Source organism: Sorex araneus, chromosome X, assembly GCF_027595985.1.
Source record: "Sorex araneus isolate mSorAra2 chromosome X, mSorAra2.pri, whole genome shotgun sequence".
Classification (NCBI taxonomy): Eukaryota; Metazoa; Chordata; class Mammalia; order Eulipotyphla; family Soricidae; genus Sorex; species Sorex araneus.
Genome location: NC_073313.1, coordinates 275,879,676 through 275,899,570, shown reverse-complemented (window position 1 = coordinate 275,899,570; position 19,895 = coordinate 275,879,676). Strand labels below are relative to the sequence as shown.

General features: G+C 35.6%; 1 protein-coding gene across 24 annotated transcripts in view; it reads left to right on the top strand.

The window, feature by feature from the left end:
* DLG2 (discs large MAGUK scaffold protein 2) overlaps window positions 1-19,895 on the top strand; it is a 1,649,366-nt gene that overhangs the window by 1,198,462 nt on the left and 431,009 nt on the right. For 18 of the 24 annotated variants that reach the window (XM_055122503.1, XM_055122502.1, XM_055122499.1 and 15 more), the window contains one exon: window positions 4,698-4,766. The exons of the other annotated variants lie outside the window; for them this stretch is intronic. In XM_055122503.1, the coding sequence (XP_054978478.1) occupies window positions 4,698-4,766 (69 nt within the window). The remainder of the gene's footprint in view (window positions 1-4,697; window positions 4,767-19,895) is intronic. 24 annotated transcript variants of the gene reach the window in all.

The following is a 19,895-nucleotide window of genomic DNA, read 5'->3' as shown; positions in this document are numbered from 1 at the left end:
AGGTCAAAATAATATTAATTTAAAGTATAGATAAGTAAAGTGAAATTATTGAACATTTTTGTTTTAATTGTATTCATAGGCTAATGATGAGTAAGCTAACCCAGATTCCTATTACTCATTAATCTTGATTAAAAACCAACATTGTTACCTAAAAACTGTTACTACTTTCCAAAATGGTGTAATTAAAGAGTCAAGAAAATAATTCTTAAATAAAACCAATTAGAAGAAATGTCATTTTCACTAAAAAAATTCATAAATCTAGAGTACCTTGCATCTATTAAATTATCAGATTAAAATTACATTGTCAGTATTTATAAAATCATGGTGAAATCAATACCGTAGAGGTAATAAAATGATTTATATATTCTAAAACCAAATTAATAACATAAATCAAGAGCATAATAAATGACCTCATGTGGGGAATACATTCCAAGGAAATCATCAAAACAGGAAAAGTAATTGAGAAAAATATAGGATGATGCCACTCATACATAGGATATAAAGAAAAAAGGAAGGAGAATATAAAAAATCAAACTGAAACATACTTTTAAATTTCAAGTTTACTATAGAAAGTGTGTTTGAACTTGTGACATCCTTCCCCCCTTCTCTCTCTCTCTCTCTCTCTCTCTCTCTCTCTCTCTCTCTTCTTTTTATCTTTGTTTTTGTCCTTGAACCACAGTTGGCTCGCTTAGAAGGTATTCCTGGCTCTGTACTCAGAGATCACTCACAGAAGGGCTTGGAGGATGCATATGGGGTACTAGTGGGTACTAGGGATTGAACACAGGTGAGCCTTATACAAGCACGTTACCCTGCCTGCTGTACTATCTCTCTAGCCTGGCTATTTTATTAATTATTATTTAATAGTAAATATATCAAAGTATGCAAGTAATGTTATTTTATTTAGCAAGTATTTATAAAATTTTATTAAACAATAGCCCTACCACCAACAGTGAATGTGACCTCATTTTTTATCTCACATTCGTGCCAGCATTCATTGTTTGGGGACATTTTGATCATTCTTACTGGAGTGAGGTGATATCCCATTACTTTGATTTCCATTTCACTGCTAATAAATGAATGATAAACATTTTTTTTGTCATACTGCTTTGGCATCTGTATGTCTTCTTTGAGACAGTGTCTATTGTCTCAGTTTTTATATGATTGAGGTTTTTTGTTTTAGGGGCTTTTTGCTTATTTGCTCTGCTGTTCAGTTTTGTGACTGCTTTATGTATCTTTGATTTTAATCCCATATCAAACATACAATGTCTAAATATTTTTATTCCATTCAACAGAATAGTTTTTTATTTCAACCCTCATTCTTATAGTGCAGATTATTTTGGGCTTGTGTAGTCCCATTTATTTATATTTGTCTTTGTTTATGTTCACTTTCGTGTTCTTTTGCCAATGGGATCAAACCACTAAGGCCACTCTGAGGCCAATAGCATTGAAAGTTCTATGTTTTGCTCAATGTATTTGATGGGTTTGTGTCTAATGTGAATATCTTTAATCCATTAAAGATTAAACTTAGTGTATAGTGTTCAGTTTCTTTTTCCTTATTTCTTTTTCCCTCCCTGTGGCTAACCAGTTTTCTAGCACTATTTATTGAAGAGTTTTCATTGCTCCTTTTAATGCACTTAGCCTCTTTGTCATATATTAACTCTCCATCATCTAAAGTCTTAACTCTCAGATTTCAATTTTATTTCATTGTTCTGAGAGTCAACCTTTTTCTAGTACCACACAGTCTCAGTTACTATCTCTTTATAATAATAGTTGTAATCTAGGTAAAGTAATGCCTCCACTTTTATTTTATCTCAAAATTGCTTTGATTTCTTGGGAAAATGTTTACACACAAATTTTCAGAAGTATTTCTTCTATATCTTTGAAAAATGGCATGAGAAAAGGATTGCAGGATTGCATTGATTCTGTACAATGTTATGGGTAGAGAGAATAATAGTTTCAATAATATTAATTCTTCCTGTCCATGTGCATGGGATATATTTTCATTTTGTTGTGTCTTATTTCTTTTAGTAATGATTGATGGTTTCTCTAAAAAATATTTTGCCTTCTTTGTTGGGTCATAGGTATTTATTTTCTGAAGTAATAATAAATGTTTTTTAAAAATTTCCTTTTCTTCTGCATCATTGTTTGCCTTAAACTGTGGCAGATTATTGTACATTGATTTTTAGGCAGATTATATATACATATATAAATTTATTGTTTGGAGGATGTCTTGATAGAGTCTTTAGGATTTTCCATGTACAATATCACATCCTCTATAAATAATGATCATTTTATTTCTTCTTTACAAATTTGGATCCTTTCATTTCTCTTTCTTGCTTAATCACTGTGACTAGAACTTCATATTCTGTGCTGAATGATAGTGATGAGAAAGGCCATCATTTTCTTGCGCTAATCTTAGAGAAAAAGTTTTTAGTTTTATGTCATGTATGATAACTGTGAGTTTGTGAAGTAGTCTTTACTCTGTTGAAATAAGTTTCTTCTTTCCTTTTTTTTTGATTTTTTAAAAATCATAAATTGGTGTTGAGTCTTGTCAAACATTTTCTCTGAATCTAAAGGATTTAACCATTCACCAAGAATGGAATGTGTGCTCAGCAGTCAGATATGAATGGAAGGGGCAGCTTTGGACCTTGTTTTATCTTGATAGCTAGTATCCATGGGTGGGTAGTTCTAGTTCAGATCGAGATCAAAGATCCCTGCCAACATTCAGGTATTACACAACTACCCTCTCAGAACTGAATATCGTGCCACTGAATAGCTCATCCCACACCTCTCCACAGGCAGAGCTCTTCTGGTCTTGGATATTCCTAGTTCCCTCTTCCCCTTGGGAAGATATATCTTAGCTGTGACTTTGGTGGCTGACGGTTGACATTTCATCATCTAAGACAGCTGGTGGTATCTGGTTTACCTTACTATCAGGATCTCATGCAAATTTCTACTTATTTTTGTGTATATGGTTTTGCTAAGAGTATCAGGGAGCCCTCTCACATCACTCCCCTTTCCTTTTCTACCATCTTAGCCCTACTTTATTTATCTTATGCAATTTCAACATCTAACAAACACTATTTTAAACACTGTATTCCTTGGTTATTATGACAAATATGAAGAAGATTCTCTTGCTATCACATTCTTTAAAATTAGCAATTAAAACACAGAGAAAATTAAGTATCTGGAACACTGTCACATTGGTGCATGTGGTGGAACAGGTGATTCAGGCAGTCTAACTGTAAGGGCTAAGACACTAGCTGAAAGAGCAGCCTAACTGTAAGGGCTAAGATCGGCTTTTTAGTGGGCCAATCAAACATTCATTGACTATTTGTGTAATTTGACAATATGCCTGTGCTTATGTGTGATGGAGAGGGAGGAGGATAATAGAGGACACATTCCTTAACTTGGAGATCATTCCATTGGATTCAGCTAACAGTTCCCAAATTCTGCTCCCTCAGCCTCAATGTCACCCACATAATCACTAAATGTTATCCGTTAAAGAAACATAATGACCAGGTTGTGAATGTACATCTAAGAGACTCTATATGTCAGAGAAATCCTAAACCAACAGAAAGACACTCAAATCTCAAATGTTCAAGTTCCTCTTTATCCACATATTTTTATGTATATGAATATGTATGTCACAATTATATACGACATGCACATGTGACCAATATAACAATAAAAATATTAAATTGGTACTATAAACTTAAATATTAAAGTTTTAATATTTAAAACTCATAATGCACTTTTTGTAGTCATTGTACATATCTCAAATATACATATTATATATTTGTGTGTATGAGAATTATAGTTATAAAACTCAATATCTTTCCAAATGAAGAGTATTCTAAAATTGCAAGCCAAAGTTTTACAAATGTGGAAAGCTGTTCCAATATTTAGCTAATATAGAATGATGGTTAAGAATAATGGCTCTAGAATTAGGCTTACTTCCAGTTCAAACACAGGTATTTTCTATATTACTCTAGGCAACTTTATAAATATCACAATACCTTAACTTCCTCATCTATTAAATAATAGTTTATGCCTCAAAGGGTTGTGAAAACAAAATATTTGAACATAAAACATAAAAGTTGCTTGGGTAATATGAGATATTATAATTTTTATTGTAGATACTTATCTACAAAATCAGTCTTTTTATTATGCAGCAAATCATTTTTCAAGTTTTTGTGTTTACTTGACAGTGGAATTGTTATTGATTAATTTTATGTGTTGCAAATTTGATCCAATGAATAAATTTATACTAATTAAATGCTACTCTAATTTGAAAACTGGCTCTATTAAAAATTTTATTAGAAAAAATTTTCATCCTTAATGAAATAATGCATTGCATCATAATGACTTTATGTTTTATGCTCTATGTTGATTATTCCACAGGAAGATTAATTTTTCCAAATATGTTTTTGTGTGTGTGTGTATTCCTGTCATTTTAAGCTTACTTTATAATAATTTTATAATAATACCCTTTGAAATCAAATCATAAGAAAATATTGACCCCTTATTTTGTAGAGTGCTGTGTTTGGTGAATGGTTTTATTTTTAAGGAGCAATCACTTAACATTTTTTGTTCTTCCTTTCAAGACTGGTTCTTTTCTTGGCAATAGAACTGATTGAAACGTGCAGAGGCATTTTAAGTAAACAATCTGTTTGTTTTTTCTTTTATTTCTATAGTCATTCCCAACACAGCACTGCAACACGCCAGCCCTCAGTGACACTGCAAAGGGCCATCTCCCTGGAAGGGTAAGATAAAGAAGAATAAGCAGACTGTTTTTAAACTGCAGTCTCATCACTTTGAACATAGTTTCCCTTTTATTCTCTCTCTGTCTCTCTCTGTCTCTCAGTCTTTCTCTGTCTCTCTCTTGCTAATAGCAAATATCCATAAATCTTGCTTCCTTAAATGCGAGGCACTCTGCTAGGTACTAGATTAAACAAGTTAAGACTAGTTAAGTAAGATTTCTTCTTTCCCTGAAGAGTTCATTGTTCAATGTCTAAGAGGAGTGACAAATTCACACCTATATGGCATACAGTATCATACAGGAAAAAGGTAGAAAGCATTAATTGAGGTTACAGAGAAGATATTTGGCTGAGAATGGATAATATATAAAGAAGAGCATATTAGGATGGTTTTAAAGAAGCTGTAAGTCTCAAAGCAAGAGCTTAAATATTTGAGAGTATTTACTGACATGTTAAAAGGAAGCAAAATCTGAGCAGAAGAAAGAGTACAGAAAAGCAAGCCCTGAGCTTGCACGAACCCATACAAAATAGTCAAGTAATTCAGTGTCAGGGCATTGTCTATGTGTAAAGTTATGGGACAGGATAAGAAAATGGAGATGATGGTTGAAAGGATTTACTTATGAGACACTCATTTTACTATCTCTAAATTACCCAATCAAAAACCTAGAGAGTTGAGGAAAGGCCTATTTTTCTCCACTTGTTTTATAATTTCACGTAGTTTATTTGAGACCATTTAATTATGATAAAAATAGTTTAACACATAAGCCATATAATTTTTATAATGTGTTAGCAACTATACTTTGTTCAATCACATTTCTCAATAACAGGCAGACTGAAAGGCATTTTCACTAAACTCTCAAACTTGGTGATTTATCTGTTTTGAATCTTATCTATGATTCAGACTTCTAGCCATACTTCCAACATAATTACAAAATAGATTGTACCCAAAATATTTTGAAGTTGAGGAAGATGTGACCTGTTCTTCCTCTCTGATAAAAGTTTCTAGTTCTTTTTTTTCTCTTGATTTATCTTCTGGCAGTACTGAGATAGAAAGAAGCTAAAGGAAAAAAGAATTTCTATGGTGTTCTGCTGTGGTGTGCCCTTTCTGTTGGTCACCTCTGCTGGCAATCATCACTTTGGTGGGTGGAGAATCAAGCAAGCCCCATGCCATCAGGCTTAAGCAAAAGTCCATTGTGTGTTCTGAGTGACTTGTTACCTGTTTTCCACGAAAAGTTTGTGGCACACTCTGCTTCTGACCAATCCATTGCTTCCACACTGCAGCAGAAACTCATATGCCATTGGCCTCATTTCTCACCTCTCTTCAGTAGCTACAAAGTGGGTCACTTGCTGTCCTGAACAGAATCTTGCTCTTCACAGCTCTGAGGTAGATTGTACAGGGGTGGTTCCTGCCTCAGCACTCCTCAACTCCCCCTCACACCCTCTCCCCCATCACCCCTTCATCTTCCCATCTTGTCCTCTTAGGAGTGTTTTTAGTTTTTTAGCCGAAATTGGGTGAAATAAGCAAGTTTCTTATATTCATAAACACCCTAGGGTACTCTTTTAGCCTTTAGCTAAGAAACACATTGATTATCCCCAGATCTATGAAAGGTCAGTGAAAGGATTATGTTTTCCCTACAGACTTTGCACCTTTTCCCTAAAGGATTTTACCTTCTCCTAGTCCTAGTCTTCTGTTTGGGTTGTAAGGAAGAAGATATACATCAAATTTTTTAGTTCTTCTATTAGAAAACATTATGAAGAAAACAAAAGCAAAACAAAAGTGATTGGGAGGGAGAAGGAGAGAGAAAGACAGAGAAGAGATCTGATTGCCTAAATGTAAATTTAGCTCTGGAGGATTAAAAGACCTTTTTTTCTCCATAGGGTACCATCTTTAATGTACATTTATTCTATTCCATAAACTTGTCACAAAACATCTCAAGCAATACCTCCTGGCCTTTAACTCTGTCATGCAATACAGGTGCTCTTGGTCAGTGCTTCTCAGTCTCTTGATGGCTCTGGCCCTCCTTAAACTGTTTCCTTCCTTTACACCCATGCACACTAGTTGACCCCTAGTCTTATTTGTGGTGGCCTCACTCACTGGTAATTCCATAAGAATGTCTTTGGGATCCAGAAGGGTACATATGATTCCTAGTGGAGAAATACTGATCTAGTCAGTATCAGTATCAGTTTGAAATAATCAGACTCCTGAGTTTAATTCTGGGCTAAGATAACTTTCAAGTTGTATAACAATTTGCAAATTACTTGATTTCTTTGTGTTAGTTTCCTCACCTGTGAACTCTTAACTATGTACATGCATTATTATATATTCCATGTGCTAATATAGACTACTCTAACAGATATATTTAAGTAGCATATTTTAGAATTACATTGACATTACATGTGTGTTTACTCTAATAATAGTTACTGTTATTTTGCATAATAAAATGCACTTAATTTTACAGTATCTAAATTACTGTTTGAGTCAGCTTCACTATTAATATTTATCTTAAAATATTTAAATTTATAAATTATGCTTAAATGCTTAGTAAGGGTTTGGAGAGGTCGGGGACACAAGGCACTTGTCTGGTTTTACATGTTCCCTGAGCATGAGCAGAAGCAACACCCAAGCCCAGATCCTTGGGTGGCCCTTGAGCACATTGAATCGTGGCCCAAATTCCCTCCCACCGTGACCACCACCACACACAAGATATTTATTAAATACTTTATATAATAATTTATCTTTTTTATATATTGGCTATCCTCAGATCCAAAAGACAGATGGCACGAAAATGTTAAAGTGCTCTTATGTTTCTGATATACCTGTCTTAGAAAGTTTAGGAGAAACAAACCCCAAAGAATGTGAAACAGCCTCCCCAGCCTGCAAGCATTCTGGGACTGAACTGAAGATGTTCTTAGGCAGCACCATACAGTGAAGGTTTACAAAATCAGTGATTGCATCCTACAACCTCCCAGCTTTCTCTTTGTGGCAGGAACCATGGTTCAAAGAATATTCTTTCATAAAACCCAGTTCCTGATCATTCCTCTAAAGGAGTGTGATCCATTTTGTGTTCTTGCCTGTGAAAGGTCAAGGACATTAGCATCAACAAAGGGATGTAATTGCAGGCTATGGAGAAACCACCTATTGGATTAGGGGCCCAGGGCTTGAAAAACAAGAGATTCACTAGGAAGAAAATGTGTAATAGCTCTTGTTAGCTGTTCAATAAACCAATAAAAATTTGTTAGAGTTTAGTGATTAATTAGACCTGAGAAATGAGTTTGCCCATTAAAAAGATTTTTATATGAAATAATAAAAGAAGAAAAAGGGAGCTCCATCAGGTGCCTAATGAGATTATGTCCAAAATATAAAACCAATTGGGAATTAGTACAAATTCATGGATATGCCTTAGCAAAAGAAAATAAAATAACATTTATTGCATGTTTATTAGGTTCCAAGGTCATCTCTCTCTCTCACTTTCACTACCTCTTTCCTTTCTTTCTCCTTTCTTTTTTCTTTCTTTCTATATTATTTCCATGCTTTTTTTTTCATTCTAAATTGTGATTCTTAGAGAAAAATATGTAATTTTTCAGGGACACTATATAAAAAGTACTTCAGTTTAGATTTGACTCTACAGCACAACACAAATCTATGCCCTAAAATGTGGTATGAGAGGCTTTTGAGCTGAAGACCACCAATTTATGTTTCTAAGACATATTTAGGTTAATGTAAATAGAGCAAAGAATGTACATAATGAAGAACTCTAAGCCTAGAAGCAATGAAACTGAATTAATAGCTAACTATTTGGAAAGACCATGGAAGCTGTGTGCTACATGGCCAAGGTATTCTTTGTGAAATTGTCAGGTGTGAGTTTACAGCTTGTCCTTCCTCACCATTCTGTTTAGGAATATTTCCCCAGGCAATTTAAAAAGTGGCTAACTGTCTTTATTTTGGTCATGAACCCATAGAAGACTTCCTCCAGCTATGCAAAGTGATGTCATTTTTCTTCTAATGCAAATCTTTTCTCTTTCTTATTAACAAAACCTTTATACTCACTCTTTTCTAATTAGCATCTTTAGCATTTTGAACTGCATTCCACTTGTGTGAAATGACCTCTGATTAGATACAGTTACTAACTCTAATTCCCTGCTAAAATGAAGCCCCACAGAATGAAACTCTAACTTCAAAAAAAAGTGATTTCTTTTTAATAAACAAAAATAATGTTTTATAATCTATGCTACATTGTAACAACCAGTGTATCTTTGCCTCACATATAGTGAAAAATGCATTATGAAATATACCTGTATCATAAAGTATCATATATATATTAGACCCAAAATAAAAATGTTAATACATACTCATCTCACATTTTAATAAGTATGTATTCTGACAGAACAAGTCACCTTTCAATTATATATTCCAGATTACTTTGAAAACCTACTTCAAAATGCTTCCTAAATGCACACATCTATATTTATTGATATAAAACATTTCTAATTTTAAAATAAATTATTTGAAGTAGAAATAATTTTGCATGACCCAGGTGTTTAGAAAGATCCTCTACAAATATACACAAGACCCATAAATTCTCTACAAATTACAGTTCTTTCTCTGTGGCCACCACATAGAAAGAAGATGTGGCATATAATCATCATCACTGGATACATAGTGGAAAAGTTATTTTCCATTTTTCATAGGCCAATGAGGCTTTAGCAGGTTTTCCATTATGGCCTTATACTGCTGAGTATAGGCAATGAGCTGAAATAGGAAAATTCATTGTTGCAGAGCTCTCCTTTCTAATGCTTTTGTGAAACGCATAAGATAGTAAAAAGCTTGGAACAGTTTTTAAAATTGACTCAATTTAAAGATATATATTTAACATATATGCTTATTATATATTTCACCTAAGTTGCTATTTGCTTGCTAAAATAAGTAGAGATATTTCAAATTTCCAGTAAATTTGATTCATGAAAATAACAAATTTGTCTAATTGAGCCACTGTCTGGAGCTACTGCTGTTTTTCAAATTGGGATCTGAATCATCTCTAACTACGCCAAGCCTGAGGAGACTGAATAATATCCCCATTAGCAGTGTGAGCCTCTTGCTTCAGGTTCAACACGACAGACACAACCCATACTTCATACCAGCTCTTCCTCCAGACACCATTAAAGGAAGTTAATGGGATAAAAAAGGAACCTTCCTATAACTATATAGGAAATGAGAGTGGACACGAAAGGGTAAAAGAGTTCATCACACTTCCAGATGATAAAAACTGAAAGAAAGGTAGTGAGCAATCGAGTGGAACAAACTGGGCCCAGTCTCTGATCACCTATGGCCTTGCCTGTGGAGACAGGGCCATGTGCTGTGGGACTCCAGACATGCCATGTCCATCCTAACCTAGGTGAATAGCATCTGGAATTGTGGAATTGTGTTTCTCAGAACGCGACCAACGAAAAATCCCCCAATACAGTGTAATAGCATTGTAGAGAGGGGCTGAGGGGCAGAGAGAGAGAGAGGGACAGAGAGAGACAGAGACAGAGACAGAGACAGATAGAGATAGAGACAGAGACAGAGACAGAGAACAGAGACAGACAGAGACAGAGACAGAGGACAAAGACAGACAGACAGAGAGAGACAGAGACAGAGAGGGAGACAAAGACAGAAACAGAGAGACAGTATCAGAGACAGACAGAGGATAGAGACAGAGACAGAGAGAGAGAGAGAGAGAGAGAGAGAGAGCATCAGTCTTCAGAGATTTCAGGAGTGCTACTATAGATTGGATTAGGAGCACCTGAGAAACAGACTGAAGAACAGGCCTGCCAGCACTCAGCACACAATTGTGCTATCTAACAAGCTGTCAGACAAGTTTTCATCACAGATGAGAAATGGTGGTTCAAGTGGGAGAGACAGTGCAGGGTTTAAGGCACTTGCTTTGCATGTGTGACCAAACTGGTTGGGTCACTCACATCACATATGGTCACCCCAAACCCCCCCTCCCCAAGAACCTACAGGAGTGATCCCAGAGCACAGAGTCAGGAGTCACTCCTGAGTACCACTCAGTGTGCCTCCCATTCAAATGTAGGTTCCTCTTTAAATAAATAAAATTTTTCTGAAAAACTTAGGTAAGCTCTCTTAATTTCCTGAAAAAAAATCCTGCACAATATACCTATTTGCTCATCTAAGCAAATGTATATTTCATTGCTTTACAATGAAAAAATATAAATGTAAATATATAAATATAAATATAAATGTATATTTCATTGCTTTACAATGAAAAAGATTTTCTCTTATTTATAACACCCCTAATAGATTTTCTACTTCCTTATTCTTAATTACAACCGTACAACGTGAGTTACAAAATATTTTAGTTAAACCTACCAAATAACCATAATAATATTAAAACCATATATGTGGAGAAAAACTCTCTGCGAGAAAACAGAGGTAATTATAAGGGAAAAAGTGCAATTAAAAATATTCTGGTATAAAGATATTTTTAGTAATCTGAAGACAACCTCTAGAATTAAAACTGAAATAATTTAAAAAAGTGATTGCCTCTGGAAAGCCAAGTATAATTCTCAAGGGCTATGACACAAATCTAATTCTGAGAAGTATATTTGGAACTAGCAAAGGTTAAGAAAGAAAAGAAAGTCTAAAACTCTAGGTATTCTTTCTTAATTTACAAAGATTAAGAAGTATGTTCAAATAGCTTTATTTCTTCTAGTACAGGCATACTTTTTTTCTCTAACCTTGTGAGATAATTCTCATAACACCATAGAACTTTCCTAGTGAAGGGTGCTTTCTCATCTATGAAATAGCTTCACTTAAAGGGCTGAGCAATTCTTTATGAGTAGCACATTACAAAATATTAGATCACCATGTTCAGAGTAAAGATGACTTTTTTAGGAGCAAGGGATTATAGTTTTAATTTCCCAGAGAAAAGGCTATAATATTTTATTCTAACATTTTATTCCAATATTTTTTTAATTTTTTATTAGTGAATCACCATGAGGTACAGTTCAGTTACAAACTTATGAATGTTCATGTTTGCATTTCAGTCATACAGTGATCATTTACATCCCTCCTCCAGTGCCCATTCTCCTCCACCAATGTTTGAAGTATCCCTCCCACCACCCCCACCCCAACTTCCACCACCCCACCCTGTCTCTGTGGCAGGGCATTCCCTTTTGTTCTTTCTCCTTTTGGGTGTTGTAGTTTGCAATAGAGGTATTGAGTGGCCATCATGTTCGGTCTATAGTCTTTCAGCACGCATCTTTCAACCCGAGTGGGTCCTCCTAACATCTTCTATTAGGTGTTCCCTTCTCTATGTCTGATGCCTTTTCCCCTAGCATGTGAGGCCAGTTTCCAAGCTGTGGGGCAGACCTCCCGTTTCTTACCGCTACTATTCTTGAGAGTTAATATCCCATTCTGTTACTTTATATTCCACAGATGAGTGCAATCTTTCTATGTCTGTCTCTCTCTTTCTGACTCATTTCACTCAACATGATACTTTCCATGTTGATCCACTAAAATGCAAATTTCATGACTTCATCTTTTCTAACAGCTGCATAGTATTCCATTGTTTAGATATACCAGTTTCTTTAACCAGTCATCTGTTTTTGGGCACTTGGGTTTTTCCAGATTTTGGGTGCTGCAATGAACATAGAAATGCAGATGTCATTTCTACTATACCTTTTTGCCTCTCCAGGATATATTCCCAGGAGTGGCGTTGCTGCTCAAACTTTCTAATTTTTTGAGAATTGTCCATATTGTTTTCCAAAAGGGCTAAACCAGTCGGCATTGAACCATTCACCAGCAGTGAAGGAGAGTCACTTTCTCTCCACATGCTCGCCAACACCGTTTACTTTTGTTCTTTTGGATGTGGGCCAGTCTCTGTGGTGTGAGATGATATCTCATTGTTGTTTTAATTTGCATCTCCCTGATGATTAGTGATGTCAAGCATTTTCTCATGTGCCTCTTAGCCATTTAGATTTCTTCTTTGAGAAAGTTTCTGTTCATTTCATCACCCCATTTTTTGATGGGGTTGGATGTTTTCTTCTTGTGGAGTTCAACCGGTGCCTTGTATACCCTTGATATCAACCCCTTATCGGATGGGTATTGGGTGAATATGCTTTCCCATTCTGTAGACTGTTTTTGTATTTTTATCACTCTTTATTTTGAGGTGCAGAAGCTTCTTAGTTTAAGATAGTCCCATTTGTTTATCTCTGTTTTCACTTGCTAGGCCAGTGGAGTGTCACCTTTGAAGATATCTTTAGCTTCAACATCGTGGAGGGTATTGCCGACGTTGTCTTCAATGTACTTTAGGGATTTGGGTCTGATGTTGAGGTCTTTAATGTTGACTTTTGAACATAGTGATAGGTAGAGATCTGAGTCCTTTTTTTTAATGTAGCTATCCAGTTTTGCCAGCACAATTTGTTAAAAAGGATTTCCTTGCTCCGCTTCACATTCCTTGTTCTCTTATCAAAGATTAGATGATCATATATTTGGGGGAGGGGTGTCAGAATATTCAACCCTGTTCCATTGGTCTGTGGCTCTGCCTTTGTTCCAATATCAAGCTGATTTAATTATTACCACTTTGTAGTAGAGTTTGAAGTTGGGGAGGTTGATTTCTCCCATTTTCTTTTATCCTAGAATTGCTTTAGCTATTCATCTGGGCTTATTGCTCCATATGAATTTCAGGAGTGTTTGCTTCATTTCTTTGAAGAATGTCATGGGTATCCTTATAGGGATTGCATTGAATTTGTACAATGCTTTGGGGAGTATTACCATTTTGACAATGTTAATTCTTCCAATCCATGAGCAGGGGATGTCTTTCCATTTCCTCATGTCCTCTTTTATTTCCTGAAGTAGCATTTTGTAGTTTTCTTTATACAAGTCCTTTACCTAATTAGTTAAGCTGATTCTGAGGTACTTGATATTTTGAGGCACAGTTGTGAATGGGATTGCTTTTATCATGTCACTTTCTTCTCTCTCATTACTTGCATATAGGAAAGCCATGGACTTTTCGGTATTGATTTTATAGCCTGCAACTTTACTATACAAGGCTATTGTTTCTAGGAGCTTCTTGGTAGACGTTTTAGGGTTCTCTAAGTATAGTATCATATCATCTGCGAATAGTGGAAGCTTGATTTCTTCCTTTCCTATCTGAATGCCCTTAATATGTTTTTCTTGCCTAACCACTATTGCAAGTAGTTCCAGTACTATATTGAACAGAACTGGTGAGAGTGGGCATCCTTGTCTTGTTCCTGAACTTAGAAGGAAGACTCTTAGTTTTTCCCCATTGAGAATGATGCTTTCCATAGGCTTGTGGTAAATGGCTTTGACTATATTGAGGAAAGTTCCTTCTACAACCATTTTGGTGAGAGTTTTCATCATAAATGGGTGTCAGATCTTGTCAAATGCTTTCTCTGCACATATTGATATGATTATATCATTTTTATCTTTTCTTTTGTTGATATTATGGATTATGTTGATTGATTTCCAGATGTTAAACCACCTTTGCATCCCCGGAATGAGTCCCACTTTGTCGTGATGTATGATCATTTTGATAAGTTGTTGAATTCTATTTGCTAATATTTTGTTGAGAATCTTTGCATTTGTATTCATCAGGAATATTGGCCTGTTGTTTTCTTTTTTTGAAGTGTCTTTGTTTGCTTTTGGGATTAGGGAGATACGAGCCTCATAGAAACTGTTTGGGAGGCTTTCTGTTTCTTCACTTTCCTGGAAAAGCTTGAGAAGAACTGGCAATACGTCCTCTTTAAATGTTTGGAAGAATTAGCTAGTGAATCCGTCTGGACCTGGGCTTTTGTTTTGGGGAAGATTTTTTATTTCCTTGATATTAATAGGACTATTCAGGTATTCCAGATTTTCTTGTTTCAGCCTTGGGAGATTATAGGAATCCAGGAATTTATCCATTTCTCCTAGATTCTCTTATTTTGTGGCAAACAGATTTTCAAAGTAGTCTCTGATGATCTTTTGAATTTCTTTGGTTTCTGTTGTGATATCCCCTTTTCATTTCTGATTCAGTTTATTAGGGTTCTCTCTCTCTTTCTTTGTGAGTCTTGCTAGTGGTTTGCCAATCTTATTTATTTTCCCAAACAACCAGCTCTTGGTTTTATTGATCTTTCGGATTGTCTTTTGGGTTTCCATGTCATTGATTTCTGCTCTAAGTTTTATTATCTTTTTCCTTCTGACTGGTTTGGGCTCCTTTTGTTGGTCCTATTCTAAAATCTTGAGCTGTGAAATCAAGTTATTTATGTGGGCCCTTTCTTCCTTCCTGAGATATGCTTGCAGAGCTATACATTTTCTCCTTAACAAGGCTTTTGCTGCATCCCACAGGTTCTGGTAGCTCATGTCTTCATTCTCATTTGTTTCCAGGTATCTTTTGATTTCTTCCTTGATTTCCTTCCTGACCCACTCATTGTTCAACATTGAGTTGTTTAATTTCCAGGTGTTTGATTTTCTGCTTCTGTACATGATTACTTTCTATCTTCAGTACATCATGGTCTGAAAAGATAGCTGGTAGAATGTCTATCTTGTTGATTCTGTTGAGGTATGTTGTATGGCCCAGCACATGGTCTATTCTGGAAAATGTTCCATGTGCACTGGAAAATAAGGTGTGTATTCTCTTTTAGGGGGATATAATGTCCTGTAAAGCCCTCTCTCTTCCATTTCTTCCTTCAAAGCCAGTATTTCCTTGCTGAGTTTTAATCTTCTTGATCAATCCAGAGGTGATAGGGCGGTGTTGAAGTCTCCAACTACTATTGTGTTGCTTACAATGTCCTTCCTAAGGTCTGTTAGCAGTTGCTGTAGGTAGTTAGCTGGTCCCTCATTGGGTGCTTACACATTTAGCAGTGTGATTTCTTCCTGCTGTACATATCCCCTGATTAATAACGATGGTCTTCACTGTTCCTTCTAATCTTTTTCAACCTGAAATCTATGTTGTCCTATACTCGTAAGGCCACCCCAGCTTTTTTTGAGGGAGTTGTTTGCTTGCAGGATTGTTTTCCATCCTTTGATTTTGAGTCTTTGTTCTGGCTGTTCAGATGTGTTTCTTGTAGGCAGAAGAATGTTGGGTTCAATCTCTGAATCCATTTTGCCACTCGGTGTCTCTTACTTGGTGAATTCAGACCATTGACATTGAGAGAGATTATTGTTATGGGATTTTGTGCCATTAATGATGATTTTTTTAATTGACCTTAACTAAAACTATCTAACAAATCCAAAAATTTGTAGATATTCAATGAACTTAAAAGTAATCTTTTCTATAAATAAATGCAGCAAAAGGAAATTATCTCCTCAGGATAACTCTTAACTGTGATATAATTCTTTGTCTCTGGCTCTGGCTCTGTTTGTCTCTATCTTTCTCTCTGTCTCTCTGTCTCTGTCTCTGCCTCTCTGTCTCTACTTCTCTCTCTCTCTCTCTCTCTCTCTCTCTCTCTCTCCCTCTCCTGTCTCCATAGCGTTACCCATATATCTATCCATTCTCTAATGCCACTCTCTACTCTTGAAACCATGGCATCACTGAGGTTTGGAAGCCTCTGATATTCCCATATTGGGCCTGGACATTCTGGTACCAGAATCTCTAGTGGAATAATTTGCTTCTTTTGTTTCCTGCCCAATTCCTTTCTGTTTTGTGGAAGATAGTTTACCTTTAACACAATTCTATATTCACAAAATGGTGGTGATTTAAGTGCCCATATATTTGTTCTCCAATATATGGTTATTCAAGAAATATATAATGCATATTTGACCTGAGAAAAGGGACACCTTATTTTAGTTTCCTTTTTATCTTATTCTACAATGAGTTTATAACATATCTGAAATTTTATATTCAAACTGATAAATTTGAGTTATTGTACCTTAAAATCTACAAAACTGTAGATTTCTTGCAATGCTAATTTTTTTAGTTCCATGAGTTTTAAAGAATGTAAAAATTTGACTTCTGAGGTGCTAGGAATGTTTCCAGATATAAATCCTAAGTAGAGAACTTATATATCTCTTCAAAATATATTAAAATAATGTGTAGTCACTCTTTTCTTCTCTATTTATTTTTGTGAGATGCCTGAACATGTGAGCTATACTTGCTCGGGGCTTATTCCTAATTCTTTACTCAGGAATTACTCCTGGTGGGCCTCAGGGGACCACATAAAGTATTGCGAATCTAATGCTGCTGGCCACATGTAAGGCAAATATCTACCCTCTGTCCTATCATTCCAACCACATTGCCATCTAATTAATTTGTTTTTTTATTACTTTGCCTCTTTTTGGTAACAGTATTGCAAACCAATATTTTTAGCATCTAAAAGGAAAAAGAAGAAGTCTATGCATAGAGACAGGCTGGGGAGCAGGAGGGAAACTGGGAATACTGGTGGAGAGAAGTCGACACAGAGAAAAAATGGGTGTTCAAATATTATATATTTGTAACTGTGTATTTCATGGTGGTTCAATAAATGAAAAATAAGTAAATAAAATTTGCATTGAGATTCTGTTTACAATTTTATTAATAACAGCTTCTCGTGCATATAATTCCAAGATTACACCCATCTTCTTTATTTTGTTCTCCTGCAAATTAAGAGTCAATTTAGGGAATCTAGAGAAAATCATTCAGCAAGCAGCTAGTTGATTTTCAGAAATGCTTGACAGAAACAATTCCCCTCCCCCATTGTTTCCCTTTGTGATTTACATTGAAATAATGACAGATCTGCCTCTTTCTGAGAAAGTTCTGGGTAAAATTTCCAGCCTAGCTTTTGCCCCTTCATCACCTACTGAAGCAGGTTATCTTCTTGGAAGGAGAAGGAAATTGGCAGCCGCCCCCCACCCCCTTTCATTTCTTCACAGATAAATGTCAGTCTTACCACAGGGGAGGAATGGGAAAGATTAATATGGAGGGGACTGGACAATGGGAAGAAAACAGACACTCCAATGCTGGAATGTGTTATGCATGAAATCTTATCATCAGCAGTTTTGTAAACCACAATATCTGAAATGAAAAATTAAATTTTAAATATTTAAATCCCTTATAGGATTCATTAAAAATTAGTTAGAACAACTTATAACCCCAGCTCACCATCATAGATATTCATTTCTGCTCATGTCTCTGCTTATAAGTGAGCTGTCAGTTCATATTTTTGTAGCCCTACATTTATGATCCCGCTACTTCTTTTTATCCAGTTCTTTCATCAAAAAAGACTTTGATATCTAGACTTTCATATCTAGACATTTTCTTATTCTTTATGTAGGGAGAACTGAAATATAAAAGGTGTAACATAGAAAACTTTACGGACTGCCAAAAATGTATAAGTGTTTAAAAAGTGCTGAGACTGAAGAGAGCTAGAAAATATTTAAGGACTCCCATTGCAAGAAATTCTGTTCCAGAAATTGGATTCCTTATGCCCCCTGCTGTTGAAATATCAACTGTATTTTTAAATATCTAATAGTCTGTTAGGATAGACAGATGTTTGCAAATTTGGAATTATAAGTAAAAAAAATTAATTTGGAAATAGATATTGAGAATTTATAGTTAACTTTTTCAAGACTTATGTGAGCATTTACCACTATCATTTTTATTTTAAAACAGAAATGCTTTCTTTATACAAAAAAAAATTTAAAAGGCATAAAATACAGAATAGCATACTCTACAATAAAAGCAGGTAGTTCAGAGACCTTTGATAAAACTCTAAAATTCAAGATACTATTTTCTCTATTCACATTGCATATTTAATAGTAGCTGATATAAGTACACTACATAGATTTCATTTGATTCTGTTTACAGTACTTTTGGGGGTTTTGGACCACACTTAGTGTGTTCAGGGCTTTCTTCTCGCTCTGTGCTCAGGGATAACTCCTGATAGAGTTTTGGGGGCTTTATGGGGTGCCAGAGACCAAATCTGGGTCAGCTGTGTGCAAGACAAGTGACCTACCCAATCCAACCACTAATTTTAATTATTTTTATGATTTATGGGCACATTATCTGTCTCACATTATTGGTGAAATCACTGAGACTTAGAGAAGATGATACCCAAGGTCACAAAGCCAGTACATGGCAGAACAGTTTCTAAACCGCATTTCTAAATTACTGTCTACTCCTGCCTCCTTAGAACTATATAGGCAACATGTTATTACAGGTTGGCCAATTGGGAGATCTGAATAAATCACTGAAATACAAGATGGAAATCAAACGACTTATAGGACTTTCGAGACTTTATTATTATAATCATTGTCAAAAATTCAGTTTTAAATAAGTTACCAAAATTAGAAAGACCACTTAATATGGTGTCCTTCATTGTGAATGAGCACTGAATTTGAAGTAGAAGAGAAGCATTTCCAAACCATTGGCATCTATTGGAAGAGATTTGGAAGTCAAGTCAGAAATCTGGTTATCAGGAGCTTGAGGAGGGGAACTATTCCATTCTGTGACCTTTTACATGAAGAGTGCTCAATGCCAAACAGATGAAAATTTCTTAGAGGAATTAAGCAGAACCCCGAGGGATTTGGTGTAGGAGATTTTTATAAACAGTTATTTTTCTGTGCATAGTTCAGTGCCAGTGTGATGAATGATCATCACCCTTCTATCTTCATTGGAAATCTTTTTTTTAATAAATTGGCTTAATAAAAACTCAGTAAGTTTTGAAAAAGCTTCCTCCTCATTATTATATAATTAAACATACTCAAAGCATTGTGCAACCAAATATTAAACTATAAAATTGCTCTTCTTAATCAATACTTGTAATGATTAATGCTAACAATGATATGAGCAGCATGGTGTTGAGTGGGATAGCAGTTAAGTGGAACTGTGATACTGAGTAAGACAGAAGGTGTGTAAAAACACAAAAAAGAAAAAGAAAGGGGCGAGAAGTGCGTCACCGCACCGCGCTGGGAACTGGGCACAGGGCAGCAGTGCTGACTCTCCCGCCACCCGAGTTCGGTAGTCTCCAGCCGCTTCCCCCACCCCAGGGAGGTTGATGGCGATGATGAGGCAGGTGAAGGAAGGAACGGAGGCCAGACTGGTTGGTCTCAGTTGCAGTTAATTCCATTCCCATCTCCATTCTCCTCTGATTCTCCTCCTGCTTCTTCCTCTCCCATCCTACTTCATTCTCTCTCTCTGCTGGATCTCGATCTCGATC